General features: G+C 41.4%; 2 protein-coding genes across 6 annotated transcripts in view; one reads left to right on the top strand and one right to left on the bottom strand.

The window, feature by feature from the left end:
* Nucleotides 1–1,772, bottom strand: part of LOC141927015 (protein nucleotidyltransferase YdiU-like) — a 26,936-nt gene extending 25,164 nt beyond the window's left edge. Inside the window, exon 1 of one of the 3 annotated variants that reach the window (XM_074833636.1) lies at nt 1,174–1,772. In XM_074833636.1, the coding sequence (XP_074689737.1) occupies nt 1,174–1,372 (199 nt within the window). In that variant the 5' untranslated portion in view covers nt 1,373–1,772. The remainder of the gene's footprint in view (nt 1–1,173) is intronic. The other 2 variants (XM_074833644.1, XM_074833630.1) reach the window with 2 other exon arrangements.
* PDSS1 (decaprenyl diphosphate synthase subunit 1) lies at nt 1,629–27,029 on the top strand. 3 transcript variants are annotated; one of them, XM_074833659.1, is made up of 11 exons: nt 1,629–2,008; nt 3,665–3,729; nt 4,619–4,742; nt 6,775–6,905; nt 13,785–13,926; nt 14,722–14,833; nt 14,922–15,031; nt 21,767–21,847; nt 22,022–22,135; nt 25,882–25,962; nt 26,729–27,029. In XM_074833659.1, exons 1-11 carry the CDS (start codon nt 1,766–1,768, stop codon nt 26,867–26,869), a joined length of 1,344 nt encoding a protein of 447 aa, XP_074689760.1. In that variant the 5' UTR covers nt 1,629–1,765; the 3' UTR covers nt 26,870–27,029. The 3 variants fall into 3 exon arrangements, with proteins under 3 accessions (XP_074689760.1, XP_074689770.1, XP_074689779.1); XM_074833669.1 differs by lacking the exons at nt 1,629–2,008; nt 3,665–3,729; nt 4,619–4,742 and adding an exon at nt 12,210–12,304; XM_074833678.1 differs by lacking the exons at nt 1,629–2,008; nt 3,665–3,729; nt 4,619–4,742 and adding an exon at nt 12,207–12,304 and having other exon boundaries at nt 6,781–6,905.

The raw sequence follows: 27,029 nt of genomic DNA, 5'->3' as shown, positions 1-27,029 counted from the left end.
AAACAGACCAGAAATGTTTTTGAAAAAACAATTATTAATTTCATTCTTAAAATCTTTCCTCTTAAATCCTATCAAAATACTTCAGAAACAGTTAAAACCCTACTCTTTGCCACAACTTACATTAAGCTTGCATGAAAAGCAAGCCCAAATAAATTCCGGATTTTATTCTGTTTGGGATTTTTGAAAAGAAGGATTGAATTCTGCAGTTAAAGAAACTGCTAGGGCATGATAGTTTTAAAATCTAAAACATATTTAAGTAGAGTCATTTAACTGTGATTAGAACAGTCTCAGGGCAGTTTTATATTGCAGCCAGTTCTGTGCAACCTGAAAAGATATTTGTGTGAGACAGAAAAGTTCAGCTACCCCCACAGCTGAATGTAGTGCGACAGATTAAGTCACTGTGCACCAGTAACTGGTATACAGTCCATATGCTGTGATGATCACCAAGTAACCTAAGAAACCAGTTTGAAGTCTTCTCTGAGTAATGTAAACAGAGAATGAAAGGGTCAGAAGATGCAGTTCTTGCTGTAGCATAACATATGTACTCAAAAGATGTGCTTCGTTCTTCCTTCAGACCTACTCCGTACCCTGATCCATGGTAACAGAAGACAATTTTAAAACACTGGACTGTGTGTTTTAATATCTTTGTGGATTTTTGCTTGCAACAATCTTACGATTCCATGTTAATTATAAAATCCCAGTCCCTCATAGTCACCGTTTTGTAAAAATTGTAAGGTCTCTGGAGACTTGCTGTTAGCCACATTTCTCAATACCTCTTAACGACAAATCCTGTTATAGCCAGCTGCCACAAGATTTATCACCGTTTATTTCTTAATACTTGCAAGTAATTGCATCACCCGAAGAAATAATTTATCATATAAATTATCTTTATTATTGCAGGCAATTTTGTATGCCTGAGAGTTATACTGCTTTGTGTACCACAAATCAGGTGTCAGGTTATCAATTTTGCACTAACACGTCCCACCATTAACGATAAGCAACTAATACCAAAAAAACAAAAGGGGGGGGGGCGGATAAGTAGCTCCTTATGGCCAATCTAGTTTTAATTTTAAAAGTAGTATTCGGCTGCGTATATAAGGTCTTCACTTAGTCATTGCTTTAGTAGCTGGTACCACCCACCCCACCGGAGCCGCGGCGCTGCGCGGGCCGTACCCCGAAGGCTGCCGGAGGAGAGGCGCCATGCGCGGAGGTCCGCCGCCCCTCGGGGCCGCCGGCAGTGCCCCGGCTCGGGGTGCGAGGCGTTGGGGGCGAGGGGCGCCCGGCAGAGCCCGCCGGAGGCGCCCAGCGGGGCCGGGCACCCGGCCGCCCAGGCCCACGCCAGCCAGGCGGCCATCCAGGGGGGCCACCACATGTCCTCCAAACCTCGCCTTCAGCGCGGCGCGTCGGTAGCCGGCTCGAAGCCTCCCTCCCCTCAGCAAAGGCCCCTCTCTCGTATCTCTACACAGAGATGGCGGTGGGGAGCTGGCGCCTTCCCCCAGCGGGAAGGACAGCGCGGCTCTGGCGGAAACCGCCCTCCCCGCCCCGACAGGGCCGGGGCCGGGCGGGCCGCCGCCCCCACCCGCCCGCCAGGCCGGCCGGCGGAGCCGGATCCCCGGTGAGGGGCGGCAGCGGCCCAAGCCTTGTCCCCGCGCCGGGTGCGGGGGCCGGGCTGGGCTGCGCCCTCCGCCGCGCTCAGCGTCCCGCGGGAGCGGCGGGAGGTGAAGTGAGGCCCGGCGGGCTGAGGGCCCCCCGCCCCCCCGCTCGGATGTCCTCCCGCCGCCCCTGCCGGAGGGTGGTGGCGGTTCCCGGCTTCCGCGTCCGGGTCGCGGCGGTGCCGGAAGGCGGTGCCGGCGCGGCGGGGCAGGGGGACACCATGGCCTTGCGCTGGTGGTGGCGGTGTGGCGCCTCTTCCCGCCAGGCGCCGCCGCTCGGCTGCCCGCCGCGCCTCCGCCCGCCGGGGCCCGCCTGCCGCACCCCGCCGGCCCCGGCCCCGGCCCCCAGCGCGGCGGTGAGTACCGGCGGGCGCCTGGAGGTCACCGGGAATGAATGGGGCGGGGGGCGGGGGCCCGCGCGGAGCCGTTCTCGGCCCACGTCTTCCCTCCCGCCAGGGAAGCGCGAAGGCCCGAAGGCGGCTCCGGTGTGTGAGGGCGGGCGGGCGTTTCCCTGCCTGGGGGGAACCTTGCAGGGGGCGGGAGCGCTCTCGGTGCAAGGTTAAATATTGGCCGAAGGGTTTTCAGGGCACGATTGGTTGCTGTTGTGGGGAGGATCCTCTCGGGAGTCTTCTCGGGGTGGGAGCAGGGAAAGCGGTTCTCGCTAGTGTGAGATTTTCCACGTGTTTGTGGCATTGTGAGTTGTAATGGGGGGCAGTTCTCTCGCTGCATTCACATAGACCTTCCTCACAAGGCCGAGCTGCTGTTCTAACCAGCAGTAAAGTGTTGCGATGTGTCCAACATCGTGTACAACCCAGTGTTACCGTGTGAAGCAGCAGTGTAAAGGAGAGAGTCTGTGTCCTCACCGAAGGAAGAATAGGAAGAGATCAGCTATTTCTTAACAACAGAAAACGGTGAGAGGTATGAGGGAGTGAATTTAGGAAGGTCGTGGCTATAGGGCTAGGCACTGAGGTCAGACAGCCATGAGTGGCAAACCTGTGGTAAGTTAGGGTTCCTCTTCTTCCTCTCCTCCCCTCATCGCCTTCCCTGGCCTTTTTTCATCCTGTACACAAGGAGGATGGAAGGGTGCTCTGGAACCGTGGCGGTGCTCTTGATTTTCTCCCTGTGTCCAAGGAGAGACTTCAAGCCGCATACAAGAGACACTGAGGCATGAGGAGCAACTTGGGGGAACTCTTGTCCAGTTATAGGTCTCCTTGAGATTTTCTGTGTGGGCTTTTGGAGAGGCAGTTTGGTGAACGCATGGATTGCCATGATTTCAGGTAGGGTCAGGCCGGCTGAGACCCTGAGTCAGCATGCACTCCAGGGCAGGGCTGGGTAGTTCCTGGCAGTGCTGTCAGGAGCAGAGTAAGAGGTGCATTTCCCTTCTCAGCCTATCTCTGCTGGAATCATGTACCTGGGACTGCGCCATCCCCCAGGCTCCTGGGCTCGGTCTGCAGGGAGAGATCACTGGAGAGATTGCTAGGTTTGGAGGTGAGTTCTTGACATCTAGCAGGGAAGATGTCAGGCAGGTGTAAGTTATCATAAGAAGCACGCTGAATTAAAATTGCTTCAGGGCAAAACAAGGACGTGTTCTTCTGTCAGTGTATTAGTTTATGGAAACAGCTCTTATCTGTTCTCTGTGCCTTGGCTGGTGCAGTCCAGATGTATCAGCAAGACAGGGCATGTTTGAAAATTGCACCTTCCACGAGTGCAAAAGCAAAGTTCCACGACAGCAGTTCTGGCAAGTTAAATGATAGGCCTTCTGGGCTGGTCCTGTGAGGGGAGAAAGTCCAACACTCCTGAGTGGAAGAGTCAGTTTAAGTCAGAAGCTAATGTACATATTGGCAGTTACATCTCACGTGATATGGAAGGAAATTATGAGACTCCCTTTGCTGCTGGGTTGTTAAAATGGAGAAATAGAGCTGTGCTGATGAACAGACACTTGTTTTTTTTAATTAGATGTCTTCTGTCAGTTTAAAGTTACTTTAAATTAACCCTGATTTTAATTTGTGCAGGTGTGTCACTTTACCCAAAGAAGTTCAACTTTATCATTTCCAAAACTATGTAATATATTTTGGCGGTAAGTTGGAGATTTGTATTGGTGTGTAATGGGTAAAGACATAGTGGGTGAAGTGGGTAGTTACACCTGTGTGCTGTAAGCTTTGAAAATAAGGTTATTTGCTCTAGTACATAGTTGGATATTTCTCTGTAGGCTGCTGCTATGGTGCTGAGTCTGAATCTAAGTCCTCCATCCTCAAGAGCAATGGGCAAAGCAAGAATGCCCCAAGAAAACCCATATGGTTCACTTTGAAAAAGGAAACAAACATAATAAGAGGCATAAACTTCAACTCCAGTGAAAATAAAAAGTCAGGCCTAAGCCTGATGCATCTTAATGCATCCAGGTGGAGCTTTCAGACTTTACTGATGAACTTTCATAGCATCATCATGCTACTTGGAAGTATTGATTTAATTTATAATTTGTAATGTAGCTGGGTATGCAAAGGAGAATTTTCAAATCCAAGTCAGGAATATTTTTCCAGGAGTATGCAGGAGAGGGAAGGAAGCAACAGAATAATGGTGCTACTGGAAGATGAAGGCTTCATCTCCAAATATACGCTATACTGTCAATAGTGGTTCAAAAGGAATACAATGAGAACAGTGTAGTTTTATGTGTCTCAAAAGACTTCTGTAATCTGTTAAGGGTGGGGTGTTTATTGTTTGCCAAGTGCTACACTTTGCCAGCTCCCAAAAGTCTATGATTGTCACTATGTAGCTGTGCTGTCCTTGCACTTTATTAGATGGCTGAAAAGAGTGTTTTGATGCCTTCTGCTTGTATTTTATCTATTTGGTTAAATTTTGTGTGAGGGGAGAGGAGGAGGAGGAGGAAATGCTTTGAAATGTTTCTTTTTGGGGAATTAGGGAAAGTTTGCTTTTAACAACATTATCCTCTTGAAAAACACTCTCACCAGATTTCAACACACAAGTACATCCCACTTGTGCAGCTGCAGTAAGACAGTTAGTAATGAAAAATACCAAGACCCTTTTCAACTTGGTAGAAAAGACTTGAAGAATCTCTATGAAGATATTAAAAAGGTAAGGGATTTTGGTGACTATTCTGGGATGTTTTGATGATTCTGATTTTAATAGCAACCATCACTTTGGAGGATAGTTACTGAAAGAATATTATTTATGTTTAATGAACAGCTGTCTGAAACTTAAGCTGAAGGCAGAGAGCATTTCTACATATCTTGTAGAACCAGAATGCATTTTTTTTTTCTCTCCTGATATACACTGCTGGAATACATTATTTATGTTTCAAATTACTCATAGTAATTTTAAAAACAAGCTCAGCTTACTTTGGGTATAATGAATATGGAGATACGGAGAAGGCTGAGGTACTCAACGACTCTTTTGCCTCAGTCTTCACTGGCAAGTGCTCCAGCCACACCACCCAAGTCACAGAAGGCAAAGGCAGGGACTGGGAGAATGAAGAACCACCCACTGTAGGAGACGATCAGGGTTTGAGACCATCTAAGGAACCTGAAGGTGCACAAGTCCATGGGACCTCATGAGATGCATCCTCAGGTCCCAGGAGAACCAGCGGATCAAGTGGCTAAGCCACTATCCATCATATTTGAGAAGCTGTGGCAGTTCAGTGAAGTTCCCACTGACTGGAAAAGGGGAAACATAACCCCCATTTTTAAAAGGGAAGAAAGGAAGACCTGGGGAACTACAGGCCAGTCAGTCTCACCTCTGTGCCCAGCAAGACTATGGAGCTTACTCCTGGAAGCTGTGCTAGGGCACATGGAAAATAAGGAGGTGATTGGTGACAGCCAACATGGCTTCACTAAGGGCAAATTGTGCCTGATGAATTTGGTGGCCTTCTACAATGGGGTTACAGCATTGGTAGATAAGGGAAGAACAACTGATGTCATCTATCTGGACTTGTACAAAGCATTTGACATTGTCCCACACAACATCCTTGTCTCTAAATTGGAGAGACGTGGATTTGACGGATGGACCACTCAGTGGATAAGGAGTTGGCTGGATGGTTGCACTCAAAGAGTTGCGGTCAACAGCTCGATGTCCAAGTAGGGGGAGGAGTGACAAGTGGCATTCCTTAGGGGTCGGCATTGGGACTGGCGCTGTTTAACGTCTTTGTCAGTGACATGGACAGTGGGATTGAGTGCACCCTCAGCAGGTTCATCGATGACACCAGGCTTTGTGGTGCAAGAGGTGGGCTCGTGCAAAACTCAGGGGATTCAACAAGGCTAAGTGCAAGGTCCTGCACATGGGTCAGGGCGATCCCAAGCACAAATACAGGCTGGGCAAAGAGTGGGTTGAGAGCAGCCCTGAGGAGAAGGACTTGGGGGTATTGGTGGATGGAAAATTGACTATGAACCAGCAATGTGCACTGGCAACCCAGAAAGCCAACTGTATCCTGGGCTGCACCAAGAGAAGTTTGACCAGCAGGTCGAGGGAGGTGATTCTGCTCCACTCTCCTGAGACTCCACCTGTAGTACTGTGTCCAGCTCTGGGGCCCCCAACATAAGAAGGGCATGGAACTGCTCGAGTGGGTCCAGAGGAGGCCACAAAGATGATGAGGGGGCTGGAGCACCTCCCCTGTGAGAACAGGCTGAGACAGTTGGCGTTGTTCAGCCTGGAGAAGGCTCCAGGGAGACCTTATAGCAGCCTTCCAGTACGTCAAGGGGGCCTACAAGGAAAGATGGGGAGGGACTTTTTATCAGGGAGTGTAGTGATGGGATGAGAGGTAATGGTTTTAAACTGAGGGAGGGTAGATATAGATTAGGCATAAGGAAGAAATTCTTTCCTGTGAGGGTGGTGAGACACTGGAGCAGGTTGCCCAGAGAAGGTGTGGCTGCCCCCTCCCTGGAAGTGTTCATGGCCAGGTTGGACGGGGCTTTGAGCAACCTGGTCTAATGGAAGGTGTCCCTGTCCGTGGCGGGGGCAGGGGGGTTGGAACTAGATGATCTTTAAGGTCCCTAATAAAAATAAAATTTAAAAAAAATACTGGCAATAATGGTATACATGCACACTGCTTTGCGTATGCTAAACAGATTTGCTTTGTGACTTTTATGCTGATACATTCTTTTCCTTTTTATAGGAATTACTTGTATCTACAGCAGAACTTAAGGAAATGTGTGATTATTACTTTGATGGGAAAGGAAAGGCCTTTCGACCAATGATTGTGGTGCTAATGGCAAGGGCTTGCAACATTCACCATAATAATTCCAGGTGAGTATGTGGTAATATATCATACTTGAAATTTATCATTCTTGTGTTCCTGAAAAATTTCTAGTAACTTAATGAAAATAAAAAGGTCCTCACTAAAACCTGAATTTAAGTTCCATCATGAAGCTGTATTTTTGTAGTTAGCAGTGCAAAAGGAACTACTGTGTTTATTACATGCTTCCATGTGTAAAATTGTGGACTATGCTGCAGTTGTAACTGCTGATGGATAAATAATGTTGCCAAATTCTGATTTTTGTAAGGCTTTTAGTCAATTTTATGTTCTTAGATAATTTCTTTTTTAGAACCTTTAATACTCCTTGTAACTATATGAACTTAATTAAAAGTATTTTTCATTTGTAGCCACTCCTGTAGCTATTAAACTCTTGTCACAGGTAATAACTTCGCTGCAAGAAGAGACTTTCATAGCTGTTTCTGTAATTATGCAGAAGAGCCAGTAAGCAGGTGGTATGATTATATTCAAAGCTGTGAGATTCAAAACAGTCAGAGATTTTTCTTTTCCCCCCTCTAGGAGCAAGTTTCTACAATTTAATGTAAGATTCTAAGCTTAGAGCTGGTGTAATCCTCATGCTCTTCAAGTTACTTTTCTTTTGAAAGTGGTTTTAACTGAGCAGAACATCATGCTTGCCCTGCACTCTCTATCACTCCTTGTTCTGACTGATTGCAGACACTTCTCTCCACACGTTCCTATCAGTTACATTTGCATTTTGAGGAAAGATGTTGGCTGGAGTGTTTTCTTCCTTCCAGCTATGCTTCTAGTCTTCCCTCATACAGAATTTCAAATATGAAATCTTTGGTCCCTTGCCAGAAGTATTCCTAGACTAATTTATCAGTCTTAAGTGATTTCTCTCAGCTCTTGCATCATTTTTTCCTTAGTGGTAGGTTAATGCCTTGTTGGACTTGTTTTCCACCTCAGAGCACAGCATATATTTTGCTGCTTGATACAGCACCCGTCCCGGTATACCCTCTCCTATGTGAATATAATTTCGAAGGAGAAAGCAATACCTGGTTTAGCAGAGTCCTGTCCTCTGTGTTCCAATTCCTTTTGTTTTAGGAAAATGTTGTCCAGGATTAATGAACTTTGCTCCAGCCTGATTCTGTTCTCCGTTCAGTACTGCTCCTTGTCATTGTGTTAGAGGTAGCAAAAGGAACAATACTGGTTGTAGAACTCCTCAAGGATGTTCTTTGTCACAGCACTGATTTGCTTAATATTTTCAGGAGTGGTCTTGACATGAAAAGTAGGAGCGTGATGATGGCACTTTTTGATGACAAAGTCATTCTTGATGAGTGACCATCTGTGGTGGAATGAAAGGAAGTACAATAAAACAAAAATTTCTGCTTGAGCTTGGAGGCTCATGAGTGTCCCATTAGGGCGTAACCCCAGTGTGATTTGCATCTACCTTCTCTATGAAAAACCTTAAAAGTCATCCTAGCATGCATCTACCATAGTATATGGGTTCAGCTATGGGAGTGCTGATAACCTTGTATATCACAGTTTGGGAAATCATCAGCATGTCAGATCCTTGTGTTCAAAAAAGGTAAGTCCAACTAGCTTCAGGGATGGACTGCAAAGATCAGGGAGAATGAAGGAGTTGTGGTCTACAAATTTATCAGGGATAGGGGTGAAAGAGCTATTTAAGACAAAGGGCAGTATTGCTAAGAGAGTGGAAACTTAGGAGGAGACTTTTAACAGCTGGGACAGTGGGTTTTTGGAGCATTCTTCTAGTCAGAATAATAGGAAAAATGGTTTTATCGCAGTCTAGTGTGTAGCATGAAAAGCTTATAAAGGAAATTATGTAGTGTACATGCAATACTGAGAAGGCTGGAATTGATGTCATACAGTGTAGGGAGTGAGCAGTGAATCAAAGACAAGAAGTAGCTGTAGAAAGAAGTGAATTTGCCTTTCTGTGCTCAAAGCATATTCGCTGTCTTTTGACATACGTATATGCTCATGAACATATTCTTGTCCATGCGTTATGCTGTCTTGAAACCATCAGGACCAATTTTGAGACCTGCCCTATGCCAGCAAGAAAGTGTGATCTCAGAGTTCAAGTGCCACATATGCCTGAGGCAGGTGTTTGCTTTGCAGTAGCCAATCCTCAGCATAAGCGCTCTGATTTATGGATGCCCGTGTGGCAGCTGCCCATGGCAGCTTTTGTACATCTGTTGCATCTCCAAATTATGTTTAATGTTTAAAAGCCTCCTCATTAATCTGAATGTTCCTTCTGTAAGGACAGACTGAGTCACTATCTCTGTCATGTTTTTAGAAGGAAACTCTGAGTAGGGAGAACAGAAGGAAGCAAAGGAAGAGAATGAAATCCCGGGGTATTTACCTTTACCTTCCTCTTCTTTGCCTCTTGCCACTTTTCTCTAAGCCTATGATTGTAATTAAAATTCACATAAGTTTATACAAGTCTCCAGTGTACTGCTTTTTGGTGCATGTGTGATGACCAGTGTCCTTTGAGGGTTGAGTAGGTCATGCCAAAAGAATATACTTTCATATTGTGGCTACCCACTTACTGTGAGTTGATGAGTTTTATGGGCATTTTCTTCTCTTGTTTTTAAGCTTCTTGAAACAGGCTGTGTTACACTTGCTTTGTATATACATAACTTCCAGTTCACACTCATACTGGTTTCATTATTGTTGCTTCTTAAAGCAGCATTGCTTCCAGGTGACAAATTTTTCTTCCAACTTTTTACTGTTTGTGAGGAAAATTGTATATGCAGAGGAGGAAACACTGCATATTTGTAACTCTGCTACTCTGCTATGGACCTGAGGGAAGAAAATACTTGCTTTCCATTCTGCTTCTCCAGACTTTTTTTTAAGATGTTTTTCCTCTTTCAACTTGTCATTTCCCTTAAACCATTTTATCATTCTTTCCTCAGTTAATATTGATTCTTATCCCAGACTTGTTTTTCTTTGTTGAAGCTTTTGTTCCCACATATGTAATCAAAGATACTGGCCACATCTGTAGACTTGTGAGGTGAGCCAATATCCCGTGCTGTTCATCCCTAGCACTTTTTTATTCTGCCTCTGGGGTTTGTGTTACTGATGTTGAGTTTCTGCTTCATCTTGCTGTCATTTTCAAATGTCATATAATTTGCTGGACCCAGAATGCTTTACGTGGTCTTTCATTTGTTTTGGTTTTGTGGTTTTTTTTTTTTCATTTTTCTTCTGTGCAATATTAGTAGAAAAGGTAATACTCTTCCTTCCTTGTTTGGCTGTTAAAATAACAGAACACAACTTTGTAAGGTTATTGGTCCTGATCTTACGAGGCAGTCCACAGAGAACTCTTTGTCTTCACAGAGCCCCACTAGGATAGCTGAGACTTCTCAAGTGAATGGAGAGGAACACCCAGGTAGCTCTGCTTAGAGGTTAGGTGACATGATCATTTACGTTTGAATTTGAGGAAGGCTCGGTATTTAGAATGCCCTCAGCAGGTTAATTGTCTTTCTAGAGTGAGGTCACTTTATTATAGTCATAATAAGGAGAATGACAGTTCTATAAAGCATCTGAACTACAGTCAAAAAGATGAGTGTCTGAAGCATTCAGATTGTTCTGTGCTGGTATGTTGTTTTTTTCCCTTGAAGATGCAGGTGTCGGAGTCCAACCCTGAATCCTTAGGTCCCTTGGGCAATGGCTTTGTGTTTAATGATCGCAACTTAGCTTTGTGCAAGAGTGAGAATTGTTGTAAAGAGTTTAAGCTGAGGTCATGCAAAACCTCAATTTCACACATCCTCTGGCATTTCTTCACATACCTGTGTGCAGAATTTCACAGAATCACTTAGCCTGACTGGACCTAATGTTTCTGTTTAGGGTGTATTCTCCAGAGGCATTTGCAAATAGGAGTTTTTATTTCTATTTCTACAACCAAAATGAGAGACACAAACAAATAAGAGAAGGCCAAAGAAGTGCAGAGACATCTCAATAGAGAAAATAGTGAGCGCAAAAGATTTAGGGGGGGGAAAAAGGGAAATAAATGCATCGGAATAGTGTGAGAAATACTAAAGTATAATGACCTGGCTAAACTGGATAGAACAGTATTTCCGAAAGATACGCGGACCTGCCAGCAACCTTAGTTCTCTTCTCTTTCGCTCCTCCAAATCAGGGTTGTCAGATGCCTGTACTGTATGCTGGTTTTCAGCTCTTCCGTAATTTGCTCCCGTGTTAACACATCCTGTTCTCTACGCTTTCCCTAGTTTGCAGTGCTCTTCCGTGTCACACATTGTGTTTCTGAAATGTTCATTTCTTTCAGCCACAGGGACTTAACAGCAAAAACTTACTTTGAGGAGTGTGGTCATAACACAGAAATTTTGCAAGTTCTTTTGCACGTTTCCTGTCTTTAAACTGGCAATATATACTTACTGGCAAATGCATTGCAAAACTTTTTGTTGTGGGATGCAAATGTGTAAATTGTGTTGGTTTGAGTAATGTAGTCATGTACTCCCCCTGCCTTTTTTTTTTTTGTTGTTTTTTGAAGAGGGATATTTGGAAGGAGAGCTGTGTTTGGTTTGGATTTTTTTAACCTATAAGATCAGCCTTGGTCTTGTTCAGTGTACATGAAACAAGTTCTGTAATTTAAAAGACCACAGGGTACTGTAGGTCTATAAAAGTTTACCATGGAATCAAGCAGGGAGTCCTACTGAAAAATAGAACATGATCAAGGACTTAAAAATGAATATAAGGCGTGTGTAAAAAGATAAACTTACAGATGTATAAAGATTTTGTGTAAATATATGTAATCTTGGGGTGCCTTTACTTTGAGAATGACCTAAAAATGGCATCTTTCCACTTACTGGATTTGTGGGGACCCAGTTACCTACTGACTTAAGTTACTGCTGCTTTTTGCTTTTGTTTTGCAGGAGTTTTGCTTTTGTTTTGCAGGAGAAGCAGAATGCAAAATGGCAGGGAATGAGAAGGATCCTGTGTTTTCCCTGAAATAGACATGCTTTGATTCAGAATTACTCTCACAAGATGTTTGTAGGAAACTATTGCAAAATTTTTTGCCAGCGATGGGAAGAACCTTGCTTGAGACCTTGCAGAAATAGTTGTTTAAAAAAACCCTTTCAGGTTAAATTGTCACGTTTGATATAACATTCTGGGAACCAGACACATGAACCATGAGCATTCCTATGCCATTTTTAGTCATTGTCAGAGATGAAATGCACTATAATGCAGAACTTTTCAAAACTCGCTTTTGAAATGTCTGTCCTTGTGCTGTCTTCATTTTCTACTGAAAGATTTTGGTATGTCGGTGAGTCTTGCCATTTACTGCTACTTCCCAGCAGGAAGTCCAGTCTGCTGGCATAATTAATGAAAAAGGGAGTCCCCAAAAGGAGACCTGTGCATGAAAGAGGCTGGAGACCTTTACAGTTTTTTGAAGGTAAGTTCTGCTACTTGGTAACAGTAGTTTATTTTGGAAAACTATTTGCACTGAACTAGCATTTGACTAAATTACTAGACCACAGTAAAACTTACCTTCAAACAACCGTGAAGGTTTCCAGCTCTTATTTTCTGTTGTTTAAAAGCCAGTTTTCAGAGCCTATGAGCCACACATTCTGCTATTGTTCAGAGTGTAGAACTCCCACTGACAGCAATGCAGAGTTTTGCATAGAGGTAGGTGTCAGAAGGCAGTGTTATGTCAGCAGACTGCAAGATGTTCTTTCATTTTGTGATTAATCACTAGATTTTAATAGACACAGGGAATGCAAGAAGATTTGAAATGCCCTTCAGCTGAGCTGAAATTACTATCTTCTGTTTCTCTCAGTTCTTCTGTTTTGCTGGAAAATAGTGTGATTTGCTCCTTTATCTGTGTACCAGAAGTAAAGTATCTATATATCAGAAGTAATTTTTTCTTTTGTGGAGTTTGTGGCATATTTTTAACGTCCATGTGGGCTTGTTAACAGCTATAAGGCAAGGCTGAGTGAGATAGCCATTCCTGGTATCCTGCATTCAACCCATGATGAAAACAGGTAGAAAAAAAGACAGATACTAGAACAAGGCAGTGGCAGTTGGATACTAGGGTAGATGGTCCTTTGTGTGAGCTAGGTTGGCTTTTTTATGTTCAATTTGCCAACCTTGTTCCCTAGATAATTGCTTCTATGTTCTTCCATTACCTTCTTTTCACCTAGTTTAAAAAATAAAGTAGGTGTGAACTACTGAGAGTTGAATCATCAGTGTTAGAACTTCCCAAAGACTGAATTTCAGTAAGCCTTAGGTAGTTAGTGTGACTGCAGTGTAAGTCCAGTTAATTCCTCAGGCTTTTGAAGAACCTCTGAGGTCTTAAAGTACTCAGATAACATAAAGGATAAGGTCCATGAGTTATGTCTTTCAGATGTAGGATACAGGTTTCTGTGCCTGCTGATCTCTCCAGCTTGCTGGTTAGTAGAGTTAGCCAGCTTTGGAGAGTTTGTGATGCTGTGTCTTTCAGGTAAAGCAACACAAAGATAAGGGAAACTTAAAACTCACCTGCAAAGCTACCTGGCATTCTTTTCTCTGCCATTTTCCAGATTTCCATCTTCTTGGAACCAAGCATCCTCAATGCTGTGCGATTTATCGCAGTCTGGATTTAGAGGGATTAGAGTGAATAACTCAAGAGTTTTGCAGTACTGTTAATGCAGCAAGGCAGAAACAGGCCTAATAAGGATGGAAATGTCCCATTGCACTTACTGTACTAACATGATCTTACTTTTTCTCGTCTTCCTAATTCCAGGTGTGAAAGATGGGGTTCAGACCATGGAAAAAGCTGCAAAAGCTGTTTTCAGAAAAACATTTTTTGTTTGGTTTTAGTAGAGATTTCTTTTAGTGTATTGCACCACATACAATTGATTTAATTATTTGACAGTTCTTGTTTTTTATTTTAGGGAGGTGCAAGCAAGCCAGCGCTCTGTGGCCATAATTGCTGAGATGATCCACACAGCTAGCCTAGTTCATGATGATGTTATTGATGATGCAAATTCTCGCAGAGGAAAAATGACAGTCAACCAAATCTGGGGAGAGAGGAAGGTGAGTTTGCCATTATGGGCAAGACTTGCTGTTGAGTTTCAGCAGAGCACAAATACCTAGGGTTTTTGTCACATTACTGTCCCCAGGCACAGTCTTGGGATATGCCAGAAAGGTTTGAAGAGGTGTACACAGGTTGTGGGTAAGACAAACGTGTGTTCCTCTTCTGAACTGTGGGAAGCGTTAGATAATGTGTGATTGTAGAGTGATTCTTACTGATTTTATGTTCCCTATGCTATTCTCTGCAGTGCTGTTGGAATACTTTGAACTTGTACCTCATCCAGAACACTATATATTACTCTGATTCAGTAGTAAATGCAAAACGGTTTTCAGTCAGCATGAAATTTTTTTATTTTTTTGAGAGAGGTGTTTCTTCATAGAGTATTAAAAGGAAGGTCTTAATCAGAAAATGCAAGAAAAGAAGTACGCTGCTGATGCATCAGAATTTAGCATAACAACTCAGAGCTAACAAGGCATAACAGTCACAACAGAATGGTCAAATACAGAAGTAATGTTCAAAAAAACTTCACAGGCAAACACATTCAGATAATTGCATACAGGGAGGACAGTGCTTATATAGAAAATTATAAACAGCACTATAAGATAGGAATTTTAAAATGCTTTGAATTTTAATATTTGGTTATCTTCTGTTTCCTCTCTCTTACAAGGAGATCTGTGTGCTTTATGTAGGAAAATGATGTGATGTGAGTAGACCTGCCAAATAAAGGAAATGGTATTGTCTGTACTAGCACTTACAGGAAAAGACTTAAAAGATCAATTATTTTTTTTTATTCTTAGGCTGTTCTAGCTGGTGACTTCATCCTCTCAGCTGCTTCCGTAGCTTTGGCACGAATTGGAAACACTACTATCATCTCTGTTCTAACTCAGGTGATTGAAGATCTGGTGCGTGGTAAGGTTTTTTTCTATTTTTATCTTCAGATTTGCTTGCCTAAGCAGTAAACCCACAAATAAAAACTCCCATCTGTGCAATTCTTTAGGTGAATTCCTCCAGTTGGGTTCCAAGGAAAATGAGAATGAGAGATTTGCTCACTACCTCGAGAAGACTTTTAAGAAGACTGCAAGTCTTATAGCAAACAGTTGTAAAGCAGTATGTACGTCTGTCTCTTCTAAAGTTAACATACCATACTGTAAGCTTCACAGCTAAACTCCTAGTTATTGCTGTTTTCTCTGGAGACCCTCCAAAGCAAACCCTTTAAATGGTATTCTGCCAGAATGTGAATGGGTTTGAGATTGTATTTTATCGCAGTTCAGCTGTGTAGCCTTCAATATTGGCTTTCACTTTTTCTTTTCTGTTTTATATTCAAACACAGATTTATTGTTATCCTCACTTGAATCAAAATAAGTTTACAGTGGCAGCCTTTAATTTCTAAAATTCTGCAACTTTGAGACAGTGTTTTTAATCTCAGTTGATAATTCTTGAGCCTGTAATTTGATTTTAAGTCTTCTTTGACATCTAGTCCTACTCATTGGTTCTGAGTGAGACCTTAAATGATAACAGTGGGAGGAAACAACTATTTGTGCATACTCTACATTGTGAAAGAGCAGAAGCATGTACTTCTTGATTTGTCTGGGGTTTTAACTATTAATTGCTATAACCCTGTCTGTCACTCAGATCTGTTATTTCATTACAGAAAGATCTGATGCAAGATGGATGTTCTTATTCAAAATACATGTTTAGTTTTAGTGCAGAAAATGGAGAAGGTGGGCAAAAATTTCACCCCAAAAGAGAGTTACAATTTTTTTTTTAATTAAAAGCAGTATAGCTGGTGTATGCTATAGCAAGAGGGAGTTCTAAGAAAATTAAACTAAAAATCTGTGCTAGTGTTAGTCATCCTCCTTTGTTCTCACAGAATTGGTACATTTGTGCAATAGGGAGCAGTTGAAAATTGTTTAAATCAAAAGGATCATATAGAATGAGACACACAGATTTTGTGAGGAGGGAAAATATCTTTCATTCTAGTCAGAGGAAAGAAATTAAGTCTTCTGGATTGCTCATATTAATGGCAGTATAACCCTGGCAAGAATTTCCCTTTGCAAGTCCTCATTTATATTAGTGGGCAGTTGGACTAGTAAGGAGCATCACATTATTCTGCTACCCCAATAAAAACATGCAAGTTTTTATATTCACTTTGTCAGTCTTCCTAAAAGAAGCTTCACAGATAGAAGAAGAAATCACCTTCCCACTGGGTGGATTCTCCTTACAAAGGTGCTATTTTGAGTTTTTTCCTTCTCATAACTCGCAAGAGTTAAGGATTTAAGCACTTCCCTACAAATTGTGGCCGTGATGCTGGAGAAAGGAGTGTTTGGCTGCTTTTCTTCTAGTGGTTGTTCTGAGTTGTTCTGTTGCCGAATTACTCTTAATTTTATATGCAGTAAAATTTATGTTATAAATGAAAAACAGGAGAAAGGTCTGTCTTTATGGCAAAACCATACTTATTGCACACAGTAGCAATGACTTTGTGTATATATGTGTCTCCCTCAGTTTCTTTCTGCGTGGAGTAGGAGAACTCTATTGATAGCAGTGAAAAGGGGATTTTCTTTTTTGTTTGGGATTTGTGGGGGTTTTGGAGGGGAGTAGGGGTGTTGTGGGTTTTTTTGCTCAGATAGTTTTGGCTACTAAGGGAAAGGCTGGAATCAAGGGAGTTCTGTTTTCTGTAGTGAAAATGATAAACAGGATTATCAGTTCTAGCTTGAAAGGAAATTCAGTTGGGGAATCAAGAGTATTCACATCTTGTTTTCAGGGACAAAGCTAAGGAGAGGGATTATTGGTTTTCAGAACATCAGTTACAACCAGGCTAGTGTGTCATTAGAAGCAGTTCAGTTCCTGTTAATGACAGAAAAAAAACAGTGATTTGTTTCTGTGCATAAATAAGATAAAAGTATTGACTGGAAAGAAGATGTCAAACAAGTTCAGGTGGCATCTTAGAATTCTACAGTGTCATGCCTTAGGGATGGAAAAGTAGAGTATTCCTGGAAAAATGTCTAAACGAGGTAATAGATAGTCTGTCAACACTGGTCTAGTCACTGTATTAGATACCCTCTGCATCGCCAAAGCATTACCGCATTTAAATCAAAAGTCCTTTAAGTTACCAAAATAATTTTTTAATGGACAGAACAGTCTGTTCAAGATGTTAGAGCCATCCTAGTCTGCAGTTTATTTCTACAATAGTTCTGCATGGGGGAATGTTACCAAAGTTGCAGTCAAAGTAATACATTGCAAAAGGAAACGGTGGCAGATGGCCCAGAGGGTCACTGAAGCTTTAGTTACTGAAAGGCATTTCTCAGAGAAACATGAGAGGTGACTTTGGTTCAAGAATTCAGAAACAATAAAGCTGAAGTGGAATTTCAATTAGTCATCAGGCAAGCTGGAGATGGCAAAATAAGCTGAGCAGGTTCTCTTTCTGTCTTTTTTTATCCTGCTGTAATGCGAATTCCTAACCCTCATAACACTGTTTATATTTTGCACAGCATACTTTCAGAAGAGGGATTAAATCATGCTTGTTTTAAGATAAGTGAAAAGTTGCACTAGAGATTCTTGATTCCTCTATTACGAGAAAGCATGCAGGCTCCTTGTGTAAAGCAAGGCTGCGTATAGAAGGTCTGCCTTAGGGACTGAAGAAGAGGAATAGTCTGCAGCTCTGGATCTACCTGTGCGCTCCTGCTTTAACCAGTTCATAGTCTGGTGTGTGTGCAGGGCTCCGTCAGAATAACCTACCAGGGTGTGGAACTGGTGTCTAGGAAAATAAGACCTCTGAGCCCCACCAGCAAAACTGAAACACACACCCCCACCCCCCAACTAGGCATGCAGACTACCGTAAAGTCCAGTCACAGATGTAGGGTGATAGCACCAGTAACATCAGATATTACAGTCAACCAGTAAATTTCCTTATTTATTACTTAAAATACAGTAACTCCTTTGGGGATATTTCTTCTTCACAATGTTTGCTATGAAAAAGATTAGCACAAATATATCACAAATATTCAGGCAATTAATTTTCACTTCTGTGAAAGTACAATTCTTCATAAACAAGTACTTGGTTAACATGTTAAAATACTAATTACTTGAGAAAAGATCAAACACATGAAAATGGAGACTCAGGACAAAATAGTTGTCTGCTGGGGGAGGCTTCTGCTGGGTAGACATCTTCCTCTCCCAGGTAGGTCTTTATAGCCCCCTTCCCAAGAGTAGTTACCAAAAAGGATTTGAAGAGCCTGGAGGAGAGGTCAGCGGTGCGCCCTGCAGCAGTGAAAGATAAGCACATACTGGGCTGCATCGCTACCCGTGTAGCCAGCACTTGAAGGGAAGTGACTGGTTTCCTCTGTTCACACGTGAGACCTCAAGGCTGGGCTCCCTCCTACAAGACAGACATTCACACTGTGGAGTGAGTTCAGTGAAGGGCCACCATGATGGCTGGGGGCTGGAGCAAATGATATGCCAAGAGCTGGTTTAGTTTTAGTCCCCCAAGGCTAAGGGGGGAATCCTCTTGCTGTCTCCAGCTATGTAATGGGAGGGCATAGAGATGATGGAGACATGAGCAGGGAAAGGACAAGCTGTACCATGGAAAAATTCCGTTAGCTATTAAGAAAAAATTCTCACTGAAGTTGGTCAAACACTGGAACCAGGTTGCCGAGACAGGGTGTGGGATCTTCATCCTTGGAGAGGCTCAGAACTCGACACAGCCCTGAGCAACCAGTAAACTCTGCTATGAGCTGATGACTGGACCAAATAACTTCCAGAGTTCCCTTCCAACCTAAACTATGCTGCAATTCTGTTGGAAAGCGGAACAGTGCTCCTGTCTGGAAAAACAGGTGGATGAGCCACAAATGAGAAGGCAGAATCCCGACTGCTTCAGGAGATGGGCATGAAGGAGAAAGCATGGAAAAGGGGAAGGTTTTAGAGCCTTTTCCTTTCCATGGTGTCCACAAATCCAGGAGTATGAGAGCAAACACCTCTTGTACTGTTCACACAAGCATATCCCTGCCCAGCAGCAGGTTTTCCTTTCTGACCTAAAGGGCACTGGTATAGATGTGCAAGTGCTTTCAACTCCAGCTGCCATATTCTCACATGATAAATAATAGAGCAGGGTGTATCTGCCCAGAGCTGTTGTTAGAATGTTTTATGGATGTGAAACTCAGTAAAGAGGCAAGATTGGTTTATAGTCTCTTATGTAACATAAAATAGTAGAAACAATTTTTTATTTTAAAAAGTGTGTTTGAAATAATGCCAAGCAGATTGAATTGCTTTACAGAATTCAAAAACCTTTCTAAAGAACTTGTTCCACTTGGTGTTAGGAAGAATTTTTCATCAGGATTTAGTGAAGGAGAAGTCTGAATTCTTGCAAGATTAAATTTGTAATCAACCAGTCATACCAGGGGAGCTATAGGATGTTTTCAAAGGGTGAGCTTTATCATTTGAACATATATCATTATATTGACATTGTTATCCTGATTTTGTATTTGTAAATGCACACTGTTATCCCAGTGTGGCTTCAGTTAAACTTCACCACTCAGTGACAGGCTGACTGGGACAGGGCTGTCTGCCTGCATCCCAGTGAGTGTCCAGATGGGGGCAATAATCTGCAAGAGCAATTTGAGAAATTGGCTCCTGAAAGAACTCCCTGGTATATGAAGACCCAGTCATGTTGCAGGTTTATGATGTGGTCGTGGCCACAGAGTTGCTCACTTGAGGTGTGATAGGCTTATCAATCTCCTGGATTTTTAAATTTTTTTTTTGTCTTCAGAAATGTTCATAACCTGAAGGAGCTATGAAGGTCTTCTCTTGCAAAGATGAAAGAATTAATTCTGCATTGATGAATTTTTCTTGTGTTACATTCTGTAACTCATGCCTCTGTTTTTGAATGTACATAATCTGCTGTGATTCTTCATATAGGTAATGTCTGTGTCCCCAGAAAACTGCCCACCTACAGGAATAGCTCTGCTCTGACCTTTCAGATTAAATGAGAAAGCTCTTCTCTTCACATGGCACTTCCTCGCCCCATCTACCAACTTGTGCCTACTCTGACCCTTTGCCATTAATCAGGATTTTGTCACTGCTCTTCTGAATTCCATATTTTAATTCTTCACATGAACTCTGGTGGTAGGTAAAGATTTCATTGAAACAGGGTAGACACAGTCCCCCTGCCTCGCTGATATTATTTGATTTATATTACAAAAGCAGCCAAAAGTTTGCTAGGCATGGTACAGCAGTAGAAGATGTCAGCTCTTTCGGCAAATACTGAGACTTAAGAGCCAAGCATCAAAAGGAGGATAAAAGGGCAAATGTTCTAGTTTAATAGTCCCTAGCAACATCTATTTAAATATCTCATATTTGCAGTTCACTCTGTTTTAATAGCCTTCAGGACTTTTTATGATTAGACATAAGTAGCGTTATTTTCCTGCTACACTATGTTCCTCTTTTAAATAAAATCGGGAAATGTGAGATGCTGCTAATGCCTCAGGCATCCAGATTCCCCTGGGTTTTAACTGTTATCCACGGTTGCAGGTTATGACTGGGAAACGTTATGATGCTCAGTTACGAAATGCACTGATGCATGAAATAGTTTCTAATCTTGTGTGAGTTGCATCACATTTATTAGGGGTATAATGTTGTTTCTTACTTCCATCTTCATGTTCACCTTCAAAGCTACTACTGGACTTGCTTTTAGTTTGGGGTTGATTTTTTTTTTTTTTTTCTTTTTAATGATCCTACCTTACATAATTTAGAGAGGAATTTTTTTTTTATATATATATATATACACACACACACAGATATTTTCATGTTGTGGTTTTCCTAGCATGTATTTTTAGCGTCACATTAAGTAAAATGTATCTTCACTCCTTCCATTAGTCATAGCAGCTTTGGAATGTCTGCAGTAAACCAGGATGGATTTTTGCTCCCTGTTCCGAATTGCTTTATTGGAGGCTGAAATAAATCTGAGTATTTAAATGTAACCAACCTCATTTTGCAAAGTGTATAATCAATACATAAATGCAAAAGCATAAGTGCCCATACTTTGAGGCAAGATACTCATTCTCAAATCTTAACTGTGTCCTGTATTTAAGCTTTGTGGAGTTTATTCAGCAAAACTTCTGTCTCTCAAGTAAATTCCTTTATCTGTACTCAGTTAAAATGTTTTATTTGTTTATCTCAGTCATACTTTTGTCTAGCTTGGTATAATTTTTTCATTCTCTGTCTTGTCTTTGCTGCTAATTATCCCTTTGATACCTTTGTCTGCAAGCTAATCAGCTCATCTTCCTGAGCAATTCAGTTACAGTTAACATTGCCCTTAAAAATAGTTTTCCTTATCTCAACTGTTCCTCCTATACGAAGGTGCAACACATCCAGTTTTGTGGATCTTTTATGAGGCATGTAACATCCATTATCTGTTTTCTGACCTCCAGTTATCCCCTGGCTTATTTATATATGTAATAAATTTAATTCCCCTGTCACTGGACTGTATATGATTACTAGCCGACATGTGCAGTGCCTCCACATTTCTTCTCTCTTCATCCTTGCATTGTAATTTCTAAGTCTGATAAATATTTAATAAAGCTAATCTCTTTTCAGACTTGAATATATTTTTAAAACTGCACTGCTGTTCAGCCTTGTTTTCTAATCAGCTTGGCTAATTGTGTGTATCCATGAACAGAGATAAGCGAGAATGTGCTACCGAGTCAGCTTTTTTCCTTTCCCAGATCCCTACTGTCTGTGTTTGCTATGTCACACCTATGGTCAGAGACTAAAAGTGGATGGTAACTAAAGCTTTCTTTTTACTTGTTTTTTTTGTTTGTTTGGTTGGTTGGTTTTTTTCTTTCTTTTCAGGTTTCAATTCTAGGCTGCCCTGATCCCAAAGTTCATGAGATTGCATACCAGTATGGAAGAAATGTTGGCATAGCTTTTCAGGTAGTGCTTTTGTTGAATTAAAGGAAATCTAGAATCTAAATTCTTCCTTAGAAATCAAAGTGGGCTGTCTTAATCCCTCTTATAAATCTTCTCTTAACAAGGATTATTCTGTATTTAGTTCTTGTTTAAAAAAAAAAAAGTTTTAAAATAATCTGTATGTTTATCTCTTTTCAGCTAATAGATGATGTGCTGGATTTTACATCGTGTGCCGACCACCTGGGGAAACCAACAGCAGCAGATCTCAAGCTTGGATTAGCCACAGGCCCTGTCTTGTTTGCTTGTCGACAGGTAAGTCAGCAGGAATCTATTTCCCCAAAGCAAAAGGTGTTCACTGCTCTTCACAGCACTCATGGAGGTCCAGCTCGAACCCATCAAGTCCACAGTGTAAGTGATGAGCATGGCCTGGGCACGTGTGAAAAAAATCAGTGTTCAAGATCAGCTGGATTTAGTGTGCACTCGCATGTTCTTTCAGACTGAGAAATGCCTTCGTATACAAGTTCTCTTTTCATTAGGCTCTTGTATCAAAAGCAGCACTAGTCTTTTGCTGCCCCAGTTGAAGTGCTTAACCTTTGCAAAGGGGCAGGTATTGAGAGTTTTTGCATGTTTTCTGCAGGTTATTCCTAAGTAGCTTCTTGCTTATGTTTTTTCCTGAGACATCTTGGCTCCCCAGGCTTGACTATGTGTGTAGGCTTTTTGCCAAGTTCTGGGATTTGTATCCATCCTGGAGCCAAGAACTTAAATCTGCCTAGCTTTTAGGTGGGCACCTCTGTTGGACTTGATCTCTTCACCTCTTTGTCCTTGAGTCTTATCCAAGGAAGCTTTCCCTCCTGGAGGTAAATGTAATAGTAGATTGGGTAAGAGAAAAAGCAGTATCATAAATAAAATAAGCTTAAAATTGGTCAAGATTTTTAGTGGCTTAAAAATGATTTGGAGGAGTACAAGGAAAACAGAAGTGCCTGCAGGACCAAAAGAAACATTAAAATTGGTGCTACTCCATCGAAGGGGAAGAAACTGGTTTAATGCACCTTGGTCAAGCTTCTGGTTCACCTGAGGGAAGAAGATTTGGGACTTAGAAAGCAGTCGTTCCTACGTTCTGGACTTCACAGCATGATACAGAAACTGGCACAACTAGTTCCAGTAGCTCTGGTCTGTGATCTCTCATTGGAATTGCGCAGAGCCTGACATGGGAAAAGTTTTAAATACTTTAAAATAAACACAAAACCCATGACATTTACTTCCCTGTTTCTTAAAGAGCCTGGGGTGGAGGGAGGTGGAACATATGCATGTGTTTGTTTCCTCATCCTTTGGGCATTTACGAGAACATTTATGTCAGAAGACAGGAAAGCAAAGAGCATCAGCCACTTAATGCAGACAAATGCATGCTGAGAACAACCTCCTCCATGTTCTCGGTTCCTCCCCACAGACTTGTCTGGGGGCTTCAAAAACTTGTTCTTGAATCATTATTTCAGAATTTGTTGATAAGCGGCAGGATCTTATTAGTCATCGGCAACTGAGTTGTCTAAAGAACAGTGAGAGACTGGAGTACAGAAAGAGGATGCAATTGCGAAATGGTCGGTTTGTTTGTGTGTTAAAGCTACTTGTGCAGAGAAACAAGGACATGTTGCAAATACTCTTGATTTTGGCAGAGAATGGGTGACACTGGTTGTCTTGTGGGTGTTGAATATTCCAATTTTTTTAATTAAAACTATGCTTTCATTCATTTGTTTGGGTTGGCTGTCTGACTTTCAACTTCATCTGTCATTTAATTAGCTTTAGAAGATAAATGAGTTCATAACATGGAAATACAAAAAAATCTGTCGGTTCTATTTTAAAAACTTGCTTGTTCTTTGTAGGTCACTTTTAAACGCTTTTCCTCATTTATATCTTTGATAGATGGGAAGCGTATGATTTTGCATTGAAAGATAACTTGACCATCTTGCAAAGTTTTCCGCATTAACCGAAAGGCTTCTTTGCTGAAAATTTCCTGTTGTTTTCAAGAAACTGGAAGAACAGCACTACAGACTTAAGTGATATAAGTGCTAAAAAAAATTGGAGATACAACAGACACTTATCTGTGCTGCTCCTAAAAGATGTTTCATCTATTTGTATCTGAGAATAAAAATTCCTGAGCCAGGTCTTGAAGACAGTCCAAAATGTAATTGTCAGTTATAGGCAGTCTTTTTTTCTTGGAATTAATCTTGCTGCTATCCTGCATATCCTTTAATATATCTGGTAATCCTCACGTTGTCTTCTTGACAAACATACTTTAGTTCTTAATGTGCTCTGGATCTTCAGTGACAGCCTTCTTTTCTTCTTGTCCTCTCTTCTCCCTCTAAAATACACCTTTGAGCATTAGAATATTAAGGAGTGGCCTTTATACAAAAAAATGTTTAGCTTGATGTAAGACCTATTTATTCAGTATTTAAAGTCAGTTCATTCAGTAAAAAAAAAATTATTAGTTTTTAAGGAAATACACTAGTATATGCTCAGTCTAAAGCCACTCTTGAAGTAGTACAGTTGAAGAATTAGAGTTTATTTTTATTATAAGCATTTCTGTCAAATGCTTACATACTGCCCATTAGATCTGCTAATTACAGGTTTGGGGATTTTTATATCCTTTAGTGCTTAACTATAAAACATGAAAACACATGCATCCTATATCATTGTAAATGTAAATAATGTGAAAATGGATTATATGAACATTGCAATTAAATTGTCATTACATGGGAAGAAAGCGAGGGTCTAGAGAAAGCCAAGTATGAGTCACCAATAAACTTCTAAATGTATCTTCCAAGAAGACTACCTCTGAGTAATAGGGAAATGCCACAACAATGAGGGATGCTACGTTTGTTCCTTAACAAGTTTGTAGATCTACAGTTTGAGGACCAAATGTGTGCAAGGAAAGCAGATCATTGATTACAGTACAGTAATAAAATAATCTTTGTTTGACTATAACTCTTTCAGACAAGATGAACAAACATCTCTTTCCTTTAAAAAGAATTTTTCTGCGGAGTAGCTGCCTTGAGTTGTGGCCTTTGTTTGTTGAGCACCAGGTTTTTCTATTTTTGGGCAGTCTGAGGAAAGTGCCTGCATCTTTAGATAACTGATGCAGTGACCTTCTCAGACAACCGACTTCAGTTATCTACCTGATTTGTAGGGGATTGAGTGTGCAGTACTAACTACAGACTCCACGTGATTGAAAGCCAAATACCTTATAGTTGTCATTTTCCTCTTATAAAAAATCTGTCCTGTGTATGTAAAATACCAGAGAATGGAAAGCCTAAGTGGATAGATCTAACGGTCAAAGATATCATGAAGGGTTTTACAGGTTGGACTGTGCGATATAGATGGAACGAAACCTCCTGGGTTCTCTGCTGTAGCTGTGGCGGAAGAGGTGGTACGTCTAAGTGTGCCAACAGTAACCCTCATTTGTCATAAAAGAATACCTGAACCAGATTGAACACCTGGAAGTAGCCACATCAGAAATTACCACAGTGGATCATCTGCTCCACAGGGTGGGATGACAGGTGCTAATGACAGTTATGAGGCTTATCTGATGTATTAAAAATACTTTTATTATCCATTGAAGGGTAAACTGCTAGCGGAGGGGATGAGATCTCAGTAACCCAGGAAAGTGTGAACAACAGTTATAAAACTAAGCAGAAGTATTTAATACTTAAATTTAGTATTAATTAGGAGACTAAACATTAATGTAATGCTCACATTTTTATAACTTTTATTTTTCGATCGTTGCTGTAATGTGGTTAACACCTATATGAAAGTGCAAAATATAGGGCATTTTTCTTTACTACCACCTGGCTACAGCCAACAGAGCCAGCTAGTTTAAGATTTAAATGCTTGGGCTTTGCTATACTACAGTCCTATGCAGATTGCCGGTATTAACCTACAGCTGTATCCGTAGGAACAAGTGGCAGGGGAAGAGGTCTGTGCTTTGGGTTTTTTTGACCTTAGCATGGCAAGCAGCTGCATGGAAAACAAATAAACAGTACAAAACCTTCTCCCTTTGTGCTTAGTTTCCAGAAATGAATGCTATGATAATGAGACGATTCAGTAAGCCAGGAGACGTTGAACGTGCTCGGAAATATGTGTTGCAGGTAGGACTAATACCAAATACTTGATACCAATCTGTGCTGTCCCTCCTGAAATTCATTGCCTCTGAAGTAAAACAGCAGGGCTGCATTTTCAAATACATGTTAAGTAGCATGCTCTGTACAACACCAAGTTAGTACCCATCAGCTGTCTTAGTGGGACAGTGTTTTAGCAGCAATGCTAGGTACTGAAGAGCTCTTTTTTTCTTTTTTTTTTCCCCTCTAATAGCATAAAATCCACATAATAAAAGTGAAAAGCTTACGCATGAACTCAGTTCCTTCAGGTGAAGAGTGGCTGTGTCCAACAACTGATGTAAGCAGCACATAATTACCAGTCAGTCTTGTAACTGCAGTGCACACTCCACATCAGTATTAACTGACTCTGGTCTGAAAAGACTGAGTAATTAATTGTCTGTGCAAAATTAATACTTATTTTTTCAGGATAGCCTGTTTTCTTATATAACTTTAGGGCAGGAGGGGAGGGGTTAAACCATTAGTTTCTAATCCTACTGAGTAGTATGTTATTAATAGCAGTGTTGTTTTGTAAGCATACATAAGTTCAGCATGGGTAAGTTTTAGTATTTTGACACTTTAGGGAAGAGATGGAGGAATCAATGAGCATAGAATGAATCCTCTTCCTTTCCCCTTCAGACTATAACTAAATGTTCAGGGTGCTTACTGACCTGAAAACTTCCCCCTGTAACTGGAAGAGGCAAAGGCAGGAGGGAGGCTGACTAGTTATCCATTACCTTTAACTGTCTTCTTACCTAAGAGTGATGGTGTGCAGCAAACAACCTACCTCGCCCAGCGCTACTGCCATGAAGCTACAAGAGAGATCAGTAAACTACGGCCATCCCCGGAAAGAGAAGCCCTCATTCAGCTGACAGAAATGGTACTCCTGCGCGACAAGTGAGAGAACTCCTTCCACTCATTCTGGCAGCTACTTACCAGACTGTGCCTAAATTTACTTCAAGTTATTTGCTTCCAACACAGGCTACCAAAAATTATTTTTTTAAAACACTTTTTTTTTTTGGAAGTTCTACTTTTTTTTAAAAAATGTTTAAAGTGTTTTA

The sequence above is a fragment of the Strix aluco genome, chromosome 1 (assembly GCF_031877795.1).
Source record: "Strix aluco isolate bStrAlu1 chromosome 1, bStrAlu1.hap1, whole genome shotgun sequence".
NCBI lineage: Eukaryota > Metazoa > Chordata > Aves > Strigiformes > Strigidae > Strix > Strix aluco.
The sequence above is the reverse complement of the archived record's forward strand: the minus strand, read 5'-3'. Positions and strand labels throughout refer to the sequence as shown.